The sequence below is a fragment of the Uloborus diversus genome, chromosome 3, assembly GCF_026930045.1.
Source record: "Uloborus diversus isolate 005 chromosome 3, Udiv.v.3.1, whole genome shotgun sequence".
Lineage (NCBI taxonomy): Eukaryota > Metazoa > Arthropoda > Arachnida > Araneae > Uloboridae > Uloborus > Uloborus diversus.
In genome coordinates, this window is record NC_072733.1 from 197609637 (window position 1) to 197629690 (window position 20054).

At 31.6% G+C, this 20054-nt stretch overlaps 1 protein-coding gene across 1 annotated transcript in view; it reads left to right on the top strand.

Annotated features, from left to right (window-relative positions):
- Positions 1-20054, top strand: part of LOC129219368 (rho GTPase-activating protein 190-like) — a 205203-nt gene that overhangs the window by 181007 nt on the left and 4142 nt on the right. Inside the window, 5 exon segments of the mRNA XM_054853744.1 lie at positions 2809-2909; positions 3037-3132; positions 12867-13107; positions 18919-19050; positions 19144-19270. Of these exon segments, the coding sequence (XP_054709719.1) occupies positions 2809-2909; positions 3037-3132; positions 12867-13107; positions 18919-19050; positions 19144-19270 (697 nt within the window).

Sequence of the window (20054 nt, forward strand, 5' to 3'; positions counted from 1 at the left end):
TTTTCTACATTTTATCAATTTTTTCCCATTAAATTGTCAATTAAGAGAAGAGGCAGCAGATATTGATGTTAATGAACTTTTGATTTGCACAAGGAACTTACAGTAGAAGAAGTTATGGAAGTGTATGAGCATATTGCTTGGAAGTCACAAAGGATATTCCACCAAAGAAATGGACTTAAGTTTTGAAAACTGCTGATCCTGATAAAGATGATGTTGTAACCACCAAGGAAAATATAAGAAAGGCATAACTTATTATGACAAAATTTTATGGGAAAGGAAATGGTTTTGGTCCTGTTGATCAAGTTTGTTACACTTATGAGGCTTCCTAATAATTTCAAATGATTCTTGACTTTTTTCAGCTTCTGTGTTAGATTCTTATGTATGTGTATTTGTGTTTAATATTTTTTCAAATTTAAATGTAATTTTTAGCGTTGGATGAGAGTTTTTGAAAACAATGTGGTCTCAATTGCCTTGCATTGATAACTTTTTGATTGAAAAATAGTGCCCTGACGTATGCAGATTTGAATTTCTCTCTGTTTTCGATCCCGCCAACGCCCAACTTGGCAGTATTACTGAAATGTGGTTGAAAGTGATAGAGAAAAGTCCTTTTGAATTGTTGACTTAATCTGAATGTACAATCAAAATTTGTCCTTTGAGGATGCATTCTTACACATTGCAATAGAAAGTTATTTGGTAAAATGGGTATTTATTTTATGAGCAACCTATATATTTATTCAGTAATTTATTTTCAGAAGTTTGAGAAAAAAAAATAAAGGGTCACAAATGTTAAAACTATTTTATTTTAATGCTTTATGTACCCATGCCATGTTAATTATATTAACTCATCAGGATATCAATTAGGATTTTTAAAATGTTTTATTCAATAACTTTGATGAAAGCTTGAATATTTTTTTGATGTGTGATGCCCATTACAATTTCTATTGACTCTGAATTCCAGATTACATAAAATTTCTTAGTACTTAAACTGTCAAAAGTAAGGTATTTTGAGGGTTTTGTGTAGTACCAATAATATTTTGTCCCATGCTTAATGTAATTTTTAGTAATGTATTTAAAATTCTTTTAGGAATAGAATTGCATATATATTGAGGAGAAATAAAGCTTTTACTTTTCCCTCATTTCAACTCTTGCATGGAGATTTTTAATCAATGTTCATTAAGTTTTATATTCCAAATTAGCTATGATTTCTATTCTTCTTATTATTTATTTAAAATTCATGTGTAAATTTCTGTATTAAGATTTGCACGATTTATATTTCTTTAGTAGGAAATATTTATGTATGATTGCTTAATGTGTGCTAAGTTACTTTATCTGTTATGTATGCTAAGGTAACTAATTTCAAAACAGTAGTAACAAAACAGCTAATAAAAAGATATGATATAATTGATCTTTTTAGAATGTCTGAAGTATGAAATGCCATTACTAGTATGTTCACCACAAGACATGTTTTAAATTAGTAATGGAAGTTTTTTCATTTGGTTACATCAGTGTGAGTGATCAATTTGGCAGAGGGGAAAATGCATGAAACCATGTAAATCTTTTGAACTTTTTAATTTTTTCCTCTAATATTTCATTCACAAAAAAGTCTTAGCTTTTTTCGGTAGCTGTCAAAGTGCTTTTGTAGTCCTCATGTGCCCACAATTGCAACTTAGTTGATTATATTTTCATTCAGCACTGATGTATATTTAATGCTTTGAGTTTCTTGCTAGCATTTCTTCATTTGTATGTTTCTTATCACCTCTCATTTTTTAATCTTTCTTCTTTCAGCTAATTTGTGTTTCAGAAATCAATTGCTTAAAACAATAAAATGAGATGGGGGGCTAAAAGAAAAAAAAACATCTATTGATGGAGAAAGAGTTATTCAAAGGGAAAAAGTACTTTATAATTATGTAGCTGTAAAAATCGATCCCTTCTTTTGTCAAAAGTAAAGGAATCCCTAAGGTTTTGCATATCAATCGTAATTATTGTTATATTTAAAAATGTGCATTCTCTGATGCACGTTTTTTGGTCATCTATGATTAGTAATTGTTTACAAATCTAAGAGCTGTATCATTAAATACAAAATGGTCAGAATATTAATAGATGAAGTTCATGAGTTCTAAATCTTTCAGTAGTTTTATGAAACATGTTATTTTTGCAACATACATAGTTATGCTAGTTACATATTTCATTGAAGTTTGCACTTGGTCATACTGCACCAGTAGTATTATTTTTTACAAAATCAAGTTAAAGCAAACTAAGAGCGAGTTTGATTCTGAATGATTTGGATAAATATAAACAAGTTAGGGTGTAACATACCGCATATGAGGCAATGAGAAGCAAAGGGTTGTAAGTGCCAAAATTAAAATTTTGGAAATAACCAGTACAAATAATAGGAGAACCTCTCATCTGCTTTTTGGCAAGAGATGGTGCTAGTAGCTCTAGTAGTTTGTGCTGTACAGCATGATTTAGGGGAAAAAAAAGAATTCAATGAAAGGCAACCTAGTATCTTAGTAGAACTTAAAATGCGTTTTATAAAAAAACTTACGTCCACTTAGATCCCTTTGCTTTTTACTGCCTCATATGTGCACTGTTTTTTGTTCTCCCAAGTTTTAACGAAAGAAAATATGAAATAAAAAGGATAAGAGTCTGTGTCTTGATGTGTCCAAATGTGCATTTTTATTTAAATTTCATAACAAAATGTTATGGGAGCCTCCCCTCCCCCCCCCCTCTTTTTGTAGGAATTTGTTGGTGAAATAAGGAATAATGAATGATTAATATTCATTTTGTGTTCTTTACTATTTTCAACAGCAAAGTTAAAGTTAGAACAATCTCTAACTTCTGTTCCTCCTCATGAAGATGATTCAAGTTATGAAGTAGCTTCACCTAGAGATAATACTACTACTTCTAGGGTAATAAATTTTGCCTTTTGTATAAATTTGCCTTCTCTAAATCAAAAGAGTTGTAGGTTTTTGTGTATAAACCTGATTTTAGAGTCTTGCATATCAGTTATTGTGCTAAAAATGTTTCTTTTAACAGGGAAAAACAGAGAATGATAAAACAGCAAAAAAGAAAGAAGAACGTAAAAAGAATCGAGAAGATGAAAAACAAGAGAAGCGGAGACTAAAAGAAGAAGTAGGTTCAAGTTAATTGTTTATGGTTGCAAATTTTCTTACTGGAAAGTAGTGCAATTGCGCTTTGTATTCATTTTCTGATTTTGGTGTCTGCCTCTTTTTTTGTACATTTAATATGCTATGTTCAGGGATGCACAACCTTTTTAAAACAACAGGCCACAAAGATTGGAATTGATTATGTTGAAAGCCACTTTAAAAGTATGGGGTGAAGGGAAGGTGAGTCAAAATCATAAAAATTCATACACAATGTATTTAGCACTGCATTTGGAGATTATGTTTTTTTCAATACATAACTGATTTCTGTACCCATGTAGAGGTAATGACTAAAAATCAGTAAATGAAAATTTTCACATAAAAATAACAAGTGGGGGAATATGGGGCAAAACGAAATAGCGGGGCAAAGTAAAATGTTCAAATATTTACTTTGCTTTTAGCGCCACCTGCCTAGTAATATTTTAACTATGTAGTAGCACATGTAGTCTATTCCAATCAAGAAATATTACCACTGAAAGTCCGAGAATATGATAGTACAAGCAATTTTCAAAAATTGATACTCGTATTGTAATATTTTGTTGTAAGTCAAATTATTTTTGTTATTATTAAATGATAAAGTTATTGTTATTATAATGCTTTAAATATAACTGAGACCTACTAATATACGGTGCAGTATTTATTTGCTTAATTTTAAGCTTATTTGTATTTCAAATGCTTTGTACAGTTAGTCAAGTGCATGCGGGGCAAAGTGAAATGTAGTCCATTTCATTTACTTATTCAATCGTTTATGAAAATCATTTACATTTCAGTTAATTAGTTGTTCCATTCATATTCTTTCATTTAAAAAATCCCTTATATATTTTTTCATTCATTCACTTATTTTCTTCTTCATTCGATATTTTATTCATTCATTTAACTTTTCTCATGTATTAACTTATTTATATATTTATTTATTCGTTTATCGTTTCATTTTATTTTCATTTCTTCATTCATTCTTTTATTTACTCATTTATTCTATCAAATATCTTTAACAATCGAATAGAAAATATTTTGTTTATATTTTGTTAGAAAAATATTTTATTTTTCACTTTGCTCTACGAAAAAAAAGGGGGGGACATTTTCCACCTTTTTTTAAAGGCATAAATTTACTGTCAAAAATTTAAAATGTTTCAGTGTAAGTTTTATTATAAATATAGTGTTCTTTCTTTATGTACTGTAATTTCCAAAACAAATTTCCAATTTGTTCATTTTGAAAAAAGTGAGTGATCTTAACCATTTCACTTTGCCCCACATTCCCCTGCAATGTTAGCTAGTGTAACTTAAGGCAGTCATTATAATTTTTTAACTAAGCAGAGCAGATAACTAAAATTAATAACATTTAATTAAAATTTAAATATCTGAGAATGCATAACAATTTATTGATTTCATAGATAAAATTGTGCCAAATTGTCATTAAAATTTGTTTTAGTGCTTTAAAAATGTAGTGGTAACAAGGTGCAAAACAAAAAAAGACTTCATTTGAATTCTATTCCTAGTTTTGGACTTGTTCAATTCACGCCACAAATGTGTTTGCAAATGTTATGCACTGCTAAACGCAGTGCAATAAGCAGCTGTATTCAAAGAGGCAAGTTTTTCTTGTGAAAAGAACTAATCCAATATTTTTATCTTACTGGCAATTTTTAAGAAAATTAAATATCAGCATTTTACTTTTGTGATTCTTTTAAAGTTAATATTTAGAATTAGAAGGGGGGGGAGAAAAAAAGTCCACATTCATTTTGGTTGCAAAAGCACAATATGTCTAAAGCATGTTTTATAAGATTTTTTTTTAATCTTATACAAATCATATTTAAAGACGAAACAAATGCTCAGGAAAAAAGAATGAATTAATATTTAAGTAGAACATGAAACTGACAAATTTTAAACAAAACAGTATGTTTCCATTTCAAACTCGTTTTTTTTTGGGGGGGGGGGCAGGAGAATAAAAAAGTACCCTTTTATTTCAGCTCAGAAGGTTTTGTACTGCATACTACTAAAGAAATAATGAAAAAGTCAACTAACCAGAAACAGATGCTAAAAGATTGCTACATAATCACTAGCAGTAAAATTAGCTAAGACCAATATCCACATACAAACAAAAAAATAGACGAAAAGGACTAAAACGCAATATGTCGTATACATACAATGTTTATCTTTCAGTTTAACATTCCGTTTTATTAATAATTTTCATTTTGGTGGAAGTACCATTTTTATAGCATAATATTTTTTAGTGCTCCAATTTTGCAAGTGGGTCATTCCATACGAAATGAGCAAAATTCGCAAAAACGTGGTGGCCGCATGGTAACAGATTTTTATGAAATTTGGTATACAGGTTCCTTTTATGCTTATATAAAAATATCTAAAATATTTTTGCAACATAAAAGTTATATGTTGTTGCAATCTATGGAGTAGGGTAATTAATCTGATATCAGTAAAATTTTCAAAGTTATTATAGTTAACTTTTAACCGAGTTTCAAAAACTAAAAATATTTCAATTTTCTCATAATTAAGCATTTTATTTTTTAATCTCAATCTTTAAGGAATGCATTAGCTTTGATGAAATTAATACCCAATAATGTGCTAAGTATCATAAAAGAAATACCTTACTTTTGAAGTTGTATTTTAACTCCTTTGTCTTCATAATCAGTTTTAAACTTGGTGACTTTTTGTAAAATGATGATTTTCCCCTTCACATACACACAAAAATTCAAATGAGGGAAAATTCAGACAACTTTAAAATTTTACAAGAATATAGAGCTGTGTTTCTACTATTTGCTTGAAGAAACTCGAAATTGGTTTTTGATTTCCAAACGTAAAATAAAATTCAGAAAAAAGAAGCTTTTTTTTTTTGGTTTTATTGGTCAATCCATACAGTTTCGACGGATAGGTGCGCTCGACCATTTTTAATTTTTTCTTTTTTTTTGAAATTCATATTCCTAAAAGCTGCATATGAAAGATGTTTAAAACCACTTTTATTTTTTCTCTCAACTGGACCTTTGATTTTTTAGAGGTTATCAAAAGTGATTTTCGTAGTCAAAAATGGGACCTTTGCATTTTGGCTAAAATCTATTTGAATTACATTTATGACTGTTAATTTAACACTTTGATGTTAAAGTGCATAAGTTGATAGTCTTATATGCTGAGTTACGTAGCTGTAAGTTAATAATTAAAATAATGGCAACAGGTTAAAGTTCAAGACCAAATGTAAAAATTTTACTCATTTCAAAGGGGGATAACTCACGTAGAGGATGGAAACACAAAATGAAATACAACAAAAACTAATCACTGGAACCATGCTAGAAAGAATATGTAACTGTTGCTGTGTGTTTGTTCACCCTTTATAGATTACAGCCTCTCAAAAATCGGAAAAAATGACGAAAATGACATTTTTAGACCCCTATAAACCAAAAGGGGATAGAATTAAAAATAAAATTTCCTGGCCAATTGAATATTCCGTTCAAGTACTATACATTTTATACATATTGTTTTTTGTATTTGGTTTGTAAAATAGATACAGGTCTTTGAAATTAAGCAACTTTGCTAATCAATTCACACACTAAAACAGAAATAAAAACTGAAAACGTCATGGCACCTTCTTAAATTACGTATATTGTGCCTTATGTAATACATTATACTGAAAAAACATACTGTAATTTTCAAAATAATTATTTTAATTTGATAACTTAGAAATATTTGAACATGAGAATGAGTAGTTTGTACTGTATGGAACCTGTATGGATTGACCCTTATGTGAAATTACGAGAATTCAAAGAATTAGATAAACGACTAAATGATGCAAAAGCAAGTAAAACTAACATTTATTTCAATTAAAAAAATGTACATTTCAGACTGTACTTCATAAACATGCTTTTGAGAAAATGAAACACGAAAGAAATGGTTAGTTTTGCTAAACTTACAAAATAAAATGAAGTAACTAATGAAATTTTAGCTTAGTTCAAGTTACTCTAGTAACAAAAATACGCTGATACCAATGATTAAAATTTAGTAGCATCTAAAAGACACTTCAATATGTTACGTTAAAAAAATGAGTAAATTTAGAGCTTTCCCTCATCTTCAAAAAACATCTGAAACAGAGGAAAAAATGAAATTTTTGGAAATTTTCGATTTTTTAAAGTACAATTTCGTCATCAAGAAATTAATAAACAGTTACAAAATTAGAGCAGACAGTTAGTTATAGATAGTTTTTCAATCTGAATTATTTTTACTGTTATTTTTTCATTAAAAGAGCTAGAAGAATGATTTAAAATCTGAAGCAAATTGGCAAAATTTCAATCTTTGTTAATATCTCAGATTCAAAAAAAGATCCGAATAAATTTTACTTCGCTCTTTCTCAATAGAAAATTGTTTATAGAGTGCGGAAATATTTATTTTTTAAGTGTACGTTTATAACTTATGGAGTTATTGAGTCACAAACTGGTAGTGATGGACTCTGAAAATTTAGGCTTAGGTAAGCATCAACTTTTAATTTCAATAACAGCTCAACAAACAGTTTTTAAACTTCCATACTTTGCATTCCCTTATAGATATGTATGGTTTACCAAAATAAAAATTTTCATTAAAATCTGTGACATGTCAGCCACAGCTGATTTGCTCATTTCGCATGGAATGACCCAAGTGTAATTTTTAGGAAAGTGGTAGATATAAATGGGAGTAAAATCGACCTGTATTGGATCTTGAAATTGTAAACTAAAACAATAAAGAGGGAAACATTTTTCTTAAATTACTTAAAATGTTCGTAACAAAAATTTGTTTTCTGGTATTTTTTAGAACTAGTCCCGTAAAGATCTATTAGGTAGCTCACCAAAAAAAAGGTAAAAAATGTCGCCATTTTTCGCGGAGTTTGTCTGATTTTGTTTACTCTGAAAATTGGATTTTATTGGGAAACTTTTTTTTAGAAAAATTGGTACTAAATTTGGTGCATTGAAAGAATTAACTTTAATTAAGACCGCCATTTAACTGCATTTTCACAATTTTTACCTCATTGACTCAAGGTCTTATTTTTGGAAACTTGGAAAATCAAACTTGTGCTTTGCTGGAATTGCATGTCACTTTTGAGATTTCAGTCCTTTTGCATATTTTCAATTTCTCAATTTTAAAGTCTGAAGCTATTTAACATATGCAACCTTCAACTCTGCTTCTTTTATTTTTAATTTTAAGTTTATTTTTCAAAAAAATTATTCAAGTTGTTAAATAATTTGACTGCAGCAGTCTGCGCTGTTATTTTCCTAATATGCAGCTTCAAATAGTTGCACTTTTGAATTGCATGTGGCTAAAAGAATGTGTTAGATGCCTTTTGAAGACTTGAAAATTTCGGCTTTACAAAAGGGTGTCAATTTTCCTAAATTTCTCCGACAGTTTTTTTCACTGCCCTTTCCAAAATTTTGCTCATTTATTCTGCAGAAAATATGAAGCTTTTTATAAGTGCAACCTTTGGAAAACTTTAAGTGTAGGCTTAAGAGTTACTGGATTTTCTCTCTCTCTTTTAGTCCCAATTTTTTAATTTAACTTAATTTTCTTACACTTTTCAATTATAAATTTTTAGTTTTTCAGTTTTTCTTTCTTCTATTTCGTATACAGCACCTATAAGTTGACATGCACAATCTCTTTGCATCCTTAACTAGAGTTATAAATTTTGCTTTCAAAGTATTGATGAGTGATCTCCAAATTGCATGTCAATATTTTGAAATTGTATTTTCATTTGAATGTTGAACTTTTTTACTGTGAAAGCCAAAAATAGTGAAAGTCGTACTTTGACTAATCGGTCATAACAACTTTCCTACTTTTGGCAAAATAATCTTACTTTTACCACAATCCTCCTGCCAGCCAGATTTTTCATGTCTTCCTCCTGCTTTTGAATAACTCTTACGGACTAAACTTATAATTTACATATTTTGGCTGTTTTCTAGAGCTCTCTCCCGACATCTTACGAGATCGGAAGCCGATTGCATCCACTTATATAAAACTCTCCCAATTTTGTGAACCATATGATTTTATCACTTAGGCATCGCTAATTTTGTATTCAACATTATTTTCAATGCATTTTATAATTTGTAGTGTATTTTCAAGATTTTTCCTTTTGCTACGCCCACTTGACAATTTTAGTCCAGTTGCAGCTAGGTTCTGACTACTGTTAAAAATCAATACTTTTTTCCTTAGTGGGTTTTTCTTAATTTTTATGGAGATTTTAATAAGTAAAATAAAGATATGCTTAAACTGGCCGTGAATACAGAAATCAAGAAATTTTAATGTTGTGTTTAAATTATGCAAATGTCCAGAATTGCTGTAAGTTACTCAAATTCAGTATTAGTGTATCTATATTTTCAAGAATCTGAGTTTAATAGCTTTTGCAGTCTTTGGGAGAAGATTTCTACTTTGCAATTTATCTAAGAGATAGCCTGCTAGCTGATGTGTAAAAAACTCAAATTTGGTTTAACTCTAAAATATTCTGTAAATTTTCAATTTTAATCTCTCAGATTTCATTGTGTGCCAAGAAACTTCTTGACCTCCCCCTCCTAGAAAGAAGGCATAATCTACTTATTTTTAAAAAATCACTTTAGCAGAAACATAATCTGTTACAATCTGGCTCATTCTAAATGCAGTAAATACTGATAGTCCTTTTCTCATACATCAGAAGTTTTGTCTGTTGAAAAATGGCTCTTAAAAATTGTTTAAAACTTTGATATATGTATTTCTAAGAATGTTTGCTATCTGAGAGTAATTATAATTTCCTTATGACTGAAAATATTTCCTTTGAAAACAGAGGGGCTGTGTACCAGGTACAGATCCAGGTTCTTGTTTTAGTGGGGTCATTTCCGGAAGGGGAGGGGGTCACTTTTGGGGGGGGGGTAATAAAGTGTCTAGTGAATTTACTGACATACATGTCCCCAAAACGCAGCTTTTGGCTATCTTTGGTGACTTAAGGGAAGAGGGATCTCTGGATCCACACCTGCTAAGTACAATACTTTAGCAGGAGCATGCAAAAAATAAACTGCCAGAAAATGAAAAAACAAGCTGTTTTTTTTTGATGCAGTGATTGTAAATATTAACAAAGAAATTGATCATTAACTAAATTTAATCTTAACAATCAGGTTATTTAGCCAGATATTTAAAAAATATATTTACTCTTGATCTAGCAAAGTAATTTTAAGGTCAGATATATTCATAGTCGAAGGGGGGGAATCTGTTTGTTCCCCTCCTTCCCCCATTTGTGATGTTATTTTAATCTCTTGAAATTTCTGTCTAGAGTAAGTACCTTTTGTTTTTGGACTTGTAATAGAGTTTACTACTTCAGTGGTCTCAAAATATAAGAAATGACTTTCAAGAAATGTTTTCCCCACTCAATTTAATGCTTGATCACAGAGAGATGGCGGATGACTTTGAAGCAGGAGCATCATTTTCTCATATTTTTAATATAGAAAAATAATTTTCTGTTATATGAAAGCATTTTCTCGCGTGTGTGTGTGCAAATCAGTTTTGTTCCAACCCAAGTCTAAAAACTCTAAACAATGTAGTACACCACTTAAAAACGTTCACACACTCATTTTTATTTCTAAGGAATTGTTATCAAAACACCAAAATTCCCCCTGAGAAAGAATTTTTAGTGATTAGAAGTATAGTAAAAACATTGTAATGAAACAATCACTGTTGAAAAACCGAAACAGTTTCACTCAGGAGTACATATACAATAGTGTAAGAAATTAAGAGAATTTTCCGCTATGGTCAATTATCTCCAGAACTCCAGGGCAATTTTAATGAAATTTAGTCTGTACATACATTTAAACAATGCAAAACAAATAACCGTCCGAGATTTAAAATACACACATGATCACATAAATAACACTCGTTAAAGTTAGATGGTATGAAACAGCGGTTGCAACAACAAAATGGGTTAATGGGGGTATAGCCCCCTCTAACAAACCTTTAGACCTTGAAGTGTGACTCCATACTTGAAATGAAGTACTTTATGGGATTCTGGGGCAAATGTTTCCACTCGTTCAGCAACGCTGTTCTCAGACTATGGATGGTCCCCGGAGAGGTGTTGCGAGTTGCTATTGCTCTCCCGAGAGCATCCCATAAATGCTCTATAGTATTGGAGTTTAGAGATCTGCTTGGCTAAACCCTCCAGTGAATATCCTCCCCTTCCAGAAATTCTTCGACCAGAAGAGCTCTATCAGGCCTTGCGTTAACATTCATTAAAATTCCCCAGGACTAACACTACCTCTCAAGAGGTGAGCATAGGGCTCCAAGACCACATCTCTATTCCTCGCTATTGTCAAAGAGACTCTCTCAAAGACATGGAGGGGTGTGCGGCCATCCAACATGATGCCTGTTCAGACCGTCAAATCACCACCGTCATAATGGTCGATTTCGCGCACATTGTAGGGCAAGTAGTGGGTTCCTGCTTCTATCCAATGAAGGTAGGACAATAATACTCGGTTAAGCTGAGCCGGGAGCCACAACCTGCCCTCCAATAACCGCGAAATCGACCATTATGGGAGGGGAAAAAACTTTTTTTTTTCACCAACCTTGTGTTTAATTGTCCTTTTTTCTGCGAGAGAGATTTCCTCTGATCATCCAATCTTCCTTCATGGCAACTAAGGAGAGTAGAGCTGCCGACACTCCTCTTGAAATATTTCCAGAGGTTGGTGGTGCTTGTATCATCCTATCACATCAGGAATTTCTTCAATATCTGGTTTACTAGCCACTTTTGATGAAGATGAAGAAGAGATGATCTAGAGTGTCACCACAGCTGATCAAGCGATTTCAAGCATAGATACTCCAAAATGATTTTTTTGTAAATGCCAACTAAGAAGCAAATTTTCAAAAAAATTGTAAGTACAGATCGGACTATAAATGAAATTGCATCTAGAAACAAAACAACAAGTAAATTTTACACATTTTATTCTGTACTTCATTGGATAAGAGTTGGTTTTTAAACAATGTGCTTCGATTTTTACCACTGCCCCGATTTTAGGTTTTCTTTCTTGGAATGTTTTTTATCACTGGTTCGACGGAAAACGTAAAATCAGGGTTTCACTGTATACAAATGCATCTTTTAGAGATAATTTGGTATGATCAATTTAAAAGTAGTGTTTTACTAGTGCATTTTAGAACTTCCTCATTCTAGCAATTACATAAGTTAACCATAAAGAGCCCCCGCCATCCCCTTTTGCCCCTTTAATCTACCCTTTTAGTTGCAGCTGGCTAAAAGATACTTTGAAATGTGCATTGTCTGAAACTAAGCATTCATTTTTATTCCTGGTACAGAAAATATTGCTTTTACTTTAAATGCTGATTTTTAAGACTTGAAAGTTTATTGATATGCTTGGTTCATTAGTTTTGAAGTGTTTTCTGTTTTTTTATTTGTACATTTTTTCCATTATAGTCTTTTTTTTAACCTATTGCAATAAATGAAAAAATCTTGTCTTTCTCTCTCTTCAAGGAGGTGAGTGTTTAACTATTGTGTTTATAAAGATATATGCAACATTTGAAAAGTCAAATTGACTCTTTTCTGGCTTTGTTGCTTATATTTTTACTTTAAAGGTGAAAGGTTAGTCTAATGCAAACATACATCTGTATATTCTTAGTAAAATAGTTGGGGGAGTTGCTTGTTTGTGAGGTGCTTACCAACAACTTTCAGCTTTCATTTATTTTGTCATTTCATTAATCTATAATATTTTGCAGGAACGATTAAAAAGGTTAACTGAGAAAAAGAAAAAGAAAGCAGCTCAGGGAAAAAGTGGTACTATAACTCAACAGTTACAAGGTATTGAAGACTTCATGCAGTCTGAAGACAATCCTACTCCATTATTTGTAGAGAAATGTATAAAATTTATTGAAGAAGAAGGATTAGATTCTGAAGGAATTTATCGAGTACCAGGAAACCGGGCTCACGTAGATCTACTTTTTCAAAAGTTTGATGAAGGTATATTTTTAAATGCATTTTTAATAGTATTTTTTTAACAGTAATGTTTAACATCATTTTGATTTGCCATTGAAAAATTGCAGTATTTAGTTTCATTCCATAATTGTAAAGCAAAAAGGGTAAGTTACTATACATGCTGTCACAAAAAAATAAATGCGCCCAGAGAGACATAAGCTGTCATCACAAAACTTAAAATGTATGTGACCCGTGGGGAGATAAGCAAATGATTCCATAACCATTTTCATACCAATTTCTGAATAAAACAATATCTTGTCCTGAATTGGACAAGATATTGTTTTATTAAGAAATTGGTATGAAAATGGTTATGCATCAATAAGTTGCATCGCCACCTCTGGGAGCTAACTATATGACCCCTGCAGAACATCAAGCCATAATCTTTTTATTTGGGCTATTAGTTCCCCAGCATTCTTGGATGGTTGGTATGATCCAAACGTGCTCTATTGGGGAGAGGTTTGGTGACCAAGCAGGCCACAAAATTACTTCATTTCCTTGAAGACATAGTTGAGAATGTCATGCACAATGTGGGCAATTATTGTCTAGCCTATTCATGGTTCTTTTGCAATTCAATGGCATAGACAGTAAACCAGCATTGAAATGTTTTTCTCATAATTGCGAGCCATCATAGTGCCTTTTAGGACGACTAGAGGTAATTCCCCACTACTATCACACCATATTGCGCTCCATAACAAATGCTGGATTGGACCTCTGACCCGACGGTATCTTTATTTCTGTATATTCTGGGATGAAAATCTTCCGCGGATCCGCGATTTTCCACTTTTTGTATTTTTTTTTCATTTCACCGCCGCCGAGCATTTTCAAGCGATTGATCTCGATCGCCTTCTTCCCATCAGAATTTTTGCTGACTCACGTGTTCTTTCTAAGGTACAAAGAAGAAAGGAACTTCGTTTTGTTGGTGGGAAGGAAAAAAGGCTCAATAATGACGTAGAAAGAGTTGTCATTTATGCATTTCGAAATCTGATTGCATCCGCTTCCATAACACTCGCTCCTTTTTGTCTACTATGCCATCTTATCACTTAAACCTTTATAATTTTTTGTAGACTATTATTTTCAACCCTTCTTGTATGTGTTTTTTTTTTTTTTTTTTGCTGAAGACTCGTACTCTCATTATTTTGGCACGCCCATTTCACAGCCACTTTCTAGCGATCTCGCAAATACTCCCTGACCTCCCTTCTGCCCCGACTTTACCATCAGGATTCTTGCTGAGGCACACCACGTTCTTTCTTGAGTAGAAAGAAGTAAGGAACTTTTTGCTGTTGGTGAAGAGGGGGAAATGCTGGAGAGTGACAGTGGGTGGGTACAAACATTAGATGTAGCTTTTGAAATCCGATTGCATCCGCTTCTGTAACATTCTCTCATTTTTATCTCCTATGCCATTCTACTGCTTAGACATTAATACCTTTTGTAGACTAATATTTTCTACCCTTCGTACACTTCATTTATTATTTTTTTCATGAAGACTGCCACGCCCATTCAAAAATGTTTATCCTATTCCATCCGAGTTAATTTAAGCCAACATCAGTCTTCAAATCTAGTTTTAATGCTTATCGCCGCCAGCAAAAACAAACGTCAGCAGCAAGAACAGTGTACACGACAGAACAAGTTGGAGTTTTCTGAGTTTTTCACCCCTCTATCTCAGCCCCATGAAACCCCCGTAGTTGATTTTTGGTATACTCAATCTCTAGTGGCCCCTGAAGACATAAACCAAAATACAATCCCCAGGACCATTAGGGTGAGGAGGAATTTAAGTTAGAAAATTGCTGTTCAAAAAAGTTTTCGCTTTCTTTGACAGGGCTACAGCCCAGATGAGAAACGGAATCAAGCTGAAATTTCACACACATATTCCTTGTGCCCTACTGATATACCTTTTGTGCCATTTGACCCCCTCCCCCCCTTGTTTTTACCCCCAAATCGTACCTTCCTGGGGTTCTGCAGCAGCCCCCAGGGAACTATGGTAAGGTTTTTTTGTATGCATATTCTAGGGGGGCCATTAAGAACATATACAAAAATTCAAACCCCAGGGACATCATGGGCCGGGATAATTAAAGTTTGAAAAGCACTAATTTCCCCTAAATTCTTGTGTACTTACTCTCAGCTTATAGGGTTTGTTAATCTCTGACTGCAGTTGCAAGGCTAGAACAGATCTAAGATCTAACAATTATTCAAAAGTTGTCTTTGGAAATGAAAGCAATCAAGACTAATAAAACAGATTCAACAGTTGCAACTGTTAAATCGCGGATGTCACAACACGCGGACGTAGCTCATTGGGCTTTCTGTTCTATGTTTGTTTAAGTAGAGAAACATTAATGAATGAGATTAGAATACAGTCCCCCTCCCCCAGTTACACCGATACAAATTTTCTTTCCTTCCTGTTTTTCAGTTTTGATATATTTAAGGGGGAAGAAATTTTAAATGTGTCAGCGAAACTGGGTTTAAACCATGAAAAATTTTGTGTGACATATTATATGTAATCGTATGCATATGAATATGATACATCTAACTTTATAATTGAATGCGAAAAATAGCACTTATTTATTGGTTTGCTTACTTTCTAAATTAATGCATTTTTCACAAACATAGCACATTATGAATTGAAATATATGAAATATGTGTGGATACCCGTGTTTTGCAGTAATTTGTTAACAGGCAAAGTTTTTGCAATTAATTTAAGCAAGACTTTTGAAATTAGCTAAGTCCACGCTCATACGCAGTTGCTGTGGAAAATTTGCGATATCTGCGATTTGACGTATAGTACAGTTGCTTACATCTTCTGACACATTCAAATTTAAAATATTTAAAGACTTGGGGTTTTTTTTTTTTTATTTTGCTTGTTCATAACATACGTTATATTGTCTTTGTTGTGAACTTTTAAACAAAACTTGGTATTAAACAAGACAAAGACTTCCATCCAAAGAAAGATAAATCACCCAACAATTTAAATTATCCCATAAAACGTAAAATAATCCACGATTTAAAAAACGGAGTCATTAAGTAATAACTGAAAAGTTAGATTAATATAGCTCATAAAACATTTTTAATAAAACTTCACAAAAATGTTGAATAATCCATCAAATAAAGAAGCTGCAATAAAATTTATTGCGAAGTTGGAAAATACTTGAAAACAATATAATTTAAAATATAGTATTTTATTATCCAAGCAGTTTTCTTTGAAACAGAGAGGATACAAGGATTGCAATAAAATTTAAACGGCCCAATTCTCACTAAACGAACGTAGAATCTTACTGGTCAGAAAATAACATGACGTAAAATTAAGCTTGCCATTATTGTTCCTTAGAAACACAAACAACTCTGTTTTAATAGAATATTTATGACTAGAAATTCTCAATTCAAAAAATACAGACAAAGTAATAATATAAATGCAAAAAGATGTGGTATCTCAGCAAAACAACCCTGTTGTAAAAATTTCCCCTTCAAGAGAACCTTTAACTCTTCCTCAAAAAAAAAAAAAAAAAGAAAGCCTTCATCCTAAACCAAAAAAAACCCTCAACCTTAAAAATTCATGATATCTAGTTTGCTTGCCAAGTATCTGCCAAACTGTCATCCTCCCTGTTCTCCTCTCCCTGTTAGAACCAAGCAACCACTTCAATTAGAAAAGCTTCCCGCCAAGCAAGGTTAACAATTTCAAGGATCTATCCATATTTCTGAGGAGTTGAAGGTGGGAGGAGGTTCTAATGGAAGTAGGTGTGATGAAAGAGGAGAAGAAGGAGGATGATAGTTTGGCAGATACTTGGCGGGCAAATTAGATATCATGACTTTTTAAGGCTGAATGTTTCTTTGATTTAGGATGAATGCTTTCTTTTTTGTAGGGAAGAGTTAAAGGTTTTCTTGGTGGGGGAAATTTTTACAACAGGGTTATTTTGCTGAGATCAGGCTTACCAAAGCCTGAACCTGCCCAGCTTTTGAAGAACTTAATAAATTCAAATTTATTTTAATTATACTGTGCTCTTTTTTATAACAGACTCATAAATATAGGAAATTAAAGATGCTTATATTCTCTAATCATGACATAGTGCTTAAAATGACCATCAAAGCTCAAAAAGTTTTAGATTGGGTTTAGTTTTTCATTGATTTTTATAGAATATACCCAGCTGCTACACAAAATTTCAAAATGCTCCTCAAATTGTTTCTCCAAGGTTAGCCACACTGATAATGTCATTTTGTAATTATGGTGTCCAATGATTCAGCTTGTATTAAGTGTTTAATTATATGGAAGTTTTATAGCATTAGATGTCACATTATAAAGTTTTAATTTCACCTGATTTATGGGCTATGGGAAATTGAAAGTGGTAAATGGAATTGATATATCTGTTAAAATCTTAAATAAATGCAAGCGTATTTTATTTATTCATTTGTTACCATTTCTACTTTTAAAAAAATAATAATAATAAATAAAAGACAGTATAGTATCAATATAATTTCACATAATGTAATGTGTATATATATACATATTCAAATTTTAAGTCTCGCAATTTTTCCTCTTTTTTGACTTGGGGCTGTTTTTATCCCTGGGCTATTTATCTACATATATCCATCTCTAAATTAATCTGTATATCTATATTTTTTCTATTTCAATATGTACCTATCCACCTATATCTCCATATATTTATCAAGCTTTGTTCATAGTAGTTTCAAGAAAGCATTTTATAAAATAGTTTTTATAGTGTTTTTATATGTTCTCTATATTTAGCAATATATATATATATATATCTAGATTTACATAAAAAATCTGTAAAAATGAAAAAATAAGTTCTTAAATCAAAGGGAATAACGTAACTGCACCAATAGTCTGTCATAAGGACATAAAAATGCTTATAAATAGTATATGTATCACTCAAACACTGGATATGACGTGTTTCTACTTTTATTTACTTATCCCCAGTTATCATCCAATAACAGTTACAGGGCTATCCTATAGGGTCCTCCTATATCTCCTATTTTCCCTCTATTTTCCTAATTTGTGGCAATTGTTAATTATTGGTTTATTGCCTCATTATCTTTTCATTTATTCGTTCAACCTTTTATTTACTTATTCGTTTGATCAAAAATATGTTTATAACCAAATAGAAAATGTATCATTTTTCACTTTGCCCCATGAAAAACAAAGTGAAAAAATTCCACTTGTTTTTGAAGACGCAAATTTACTGCCTAAAATTAAAAATAATATTCTACTAATAATTAATTAATATTCTTCTTGTGCATATGGAAAAGTGCATGGGTGTGTACCAATTTCAAAATAATAATGAACTCGGGACTCATTACCAACTGGTTCAATTCCCAGGCAGCAGATTTCTATATATAAAAGGATTTTAAAAAAACCTAGCAGCATCGGGAAAATGGTATAGATGGTAACTGCAGTTATGTTTGAAAGTAAACTATATAGTATTAATACGGTTAATCGAATCCTTTTCAAATGATCTTAGTTTTTTTATAACCAAAATTTTGGTACCAACATTTTTTTCATTTTCAAGTTTTAAGTGCTTCGATGAGATAGTGACATTCACATTAAAGTTTTACTAATACTTACTTACTTCCAAACCTCGGTAAGTACTAGAAATGCAAGGTGATTGCACAGGATGCCACCCTGTTTTACATTTTGGAGTTTAAGTATTCTTTTTCAGTGTTACTCATTTTCAACTTTTTTTCTGTAGCAATTTAATTACTTGTTTGTAAACCAACGTTATGCAAGAATGTAGCAACTGTTTTAGCTTTTTTTTTTTTCCTCTGATGATTGATTTTATATATTCATTCTAGATTCATCAATTTCCATTAGAGAATTGGATATTCCTGTTAATGCTGTTGCAACAGCTTTAAAAGATTTCTTTTCAAAAAGACTTCCTCCTCTCATTCCACCATGCCTAATGAATGAATTAACAGAAATATCAGGTAGTGTATATTTTAACTCTTTTCTATTTTTGCACGATGCACATTTTATTCAAATGAAGAAAAAGTATATTTAAATGTTATTTTTTAAAATAGGTGCATCATATTCTTCTTCTGGCATTCAAGATAAAAGTTGTAGGCTTTTTACATTGAGGGATCTCTTGAAAAAGCTCCCAACCTGTAATTTTGAAGTTTTAAAATTTGTCTTTCAGCATTTTGTTAAGTAAGTTAAAAAAAATTTTCCTAATAGAAGTTTTTACCTAATTTCAAACTTTTCATCATCATTATTTTTAATATTTGCTTGATCCAGCTAACTATTTGTGCATGGGTTTGTGTCCTAAACAGCAAAGGTACAATATAGAAATCAATTTGATTTCTATTTTGTTCAAACTACAATATAAAGATCAAATGCTAAAATCAAGTGATTTATTTTGATTTCCATTTTGCAGTGGCAACCCTGTAGCCCAGTGGCAGAAACGCCGCGACACGGTGACAATGTCGTGAGCAATGAAACCCTCTCGCGGACAGTTCTGTCCGCGCTAAAAAAATAGAAGTTGTCCAAAAGAAAAAAAAAAGTTAACCATAGTTGGGGGAAAAAAAAGCTTTCCGCAACTGTTGGACATAATGAACTACTGACGCAGGGAGAGAATAATCGCACACGTTATTATTCTTGTTCGCATTGATTGGCTTCCGCACTTATAAACCAAAACAAAACAATCTTTTTCAAATTGTTTACTGAAAAAGCAAATCTGAAATCAAAATAATGCATATTTCTGTGTACAAAAAAAAATCAGTACATTTCTGTGATGCAAGCAATACATAACTAACTTAGTGCATAATTTTGTTTGTTTGTTTTATCATATCGTTAGTAGTGGTATTGTTATAAAGTTCTCTAAAAATGCAGTGTAAGAACTTTTTCTTCCCGCTAATGTCTTAAAAAAAAAAAAAAAAGCATTTATCAGCGCATTGAAATGCGATCGCTTCAAATACGGTGACCAGCTTTAAAA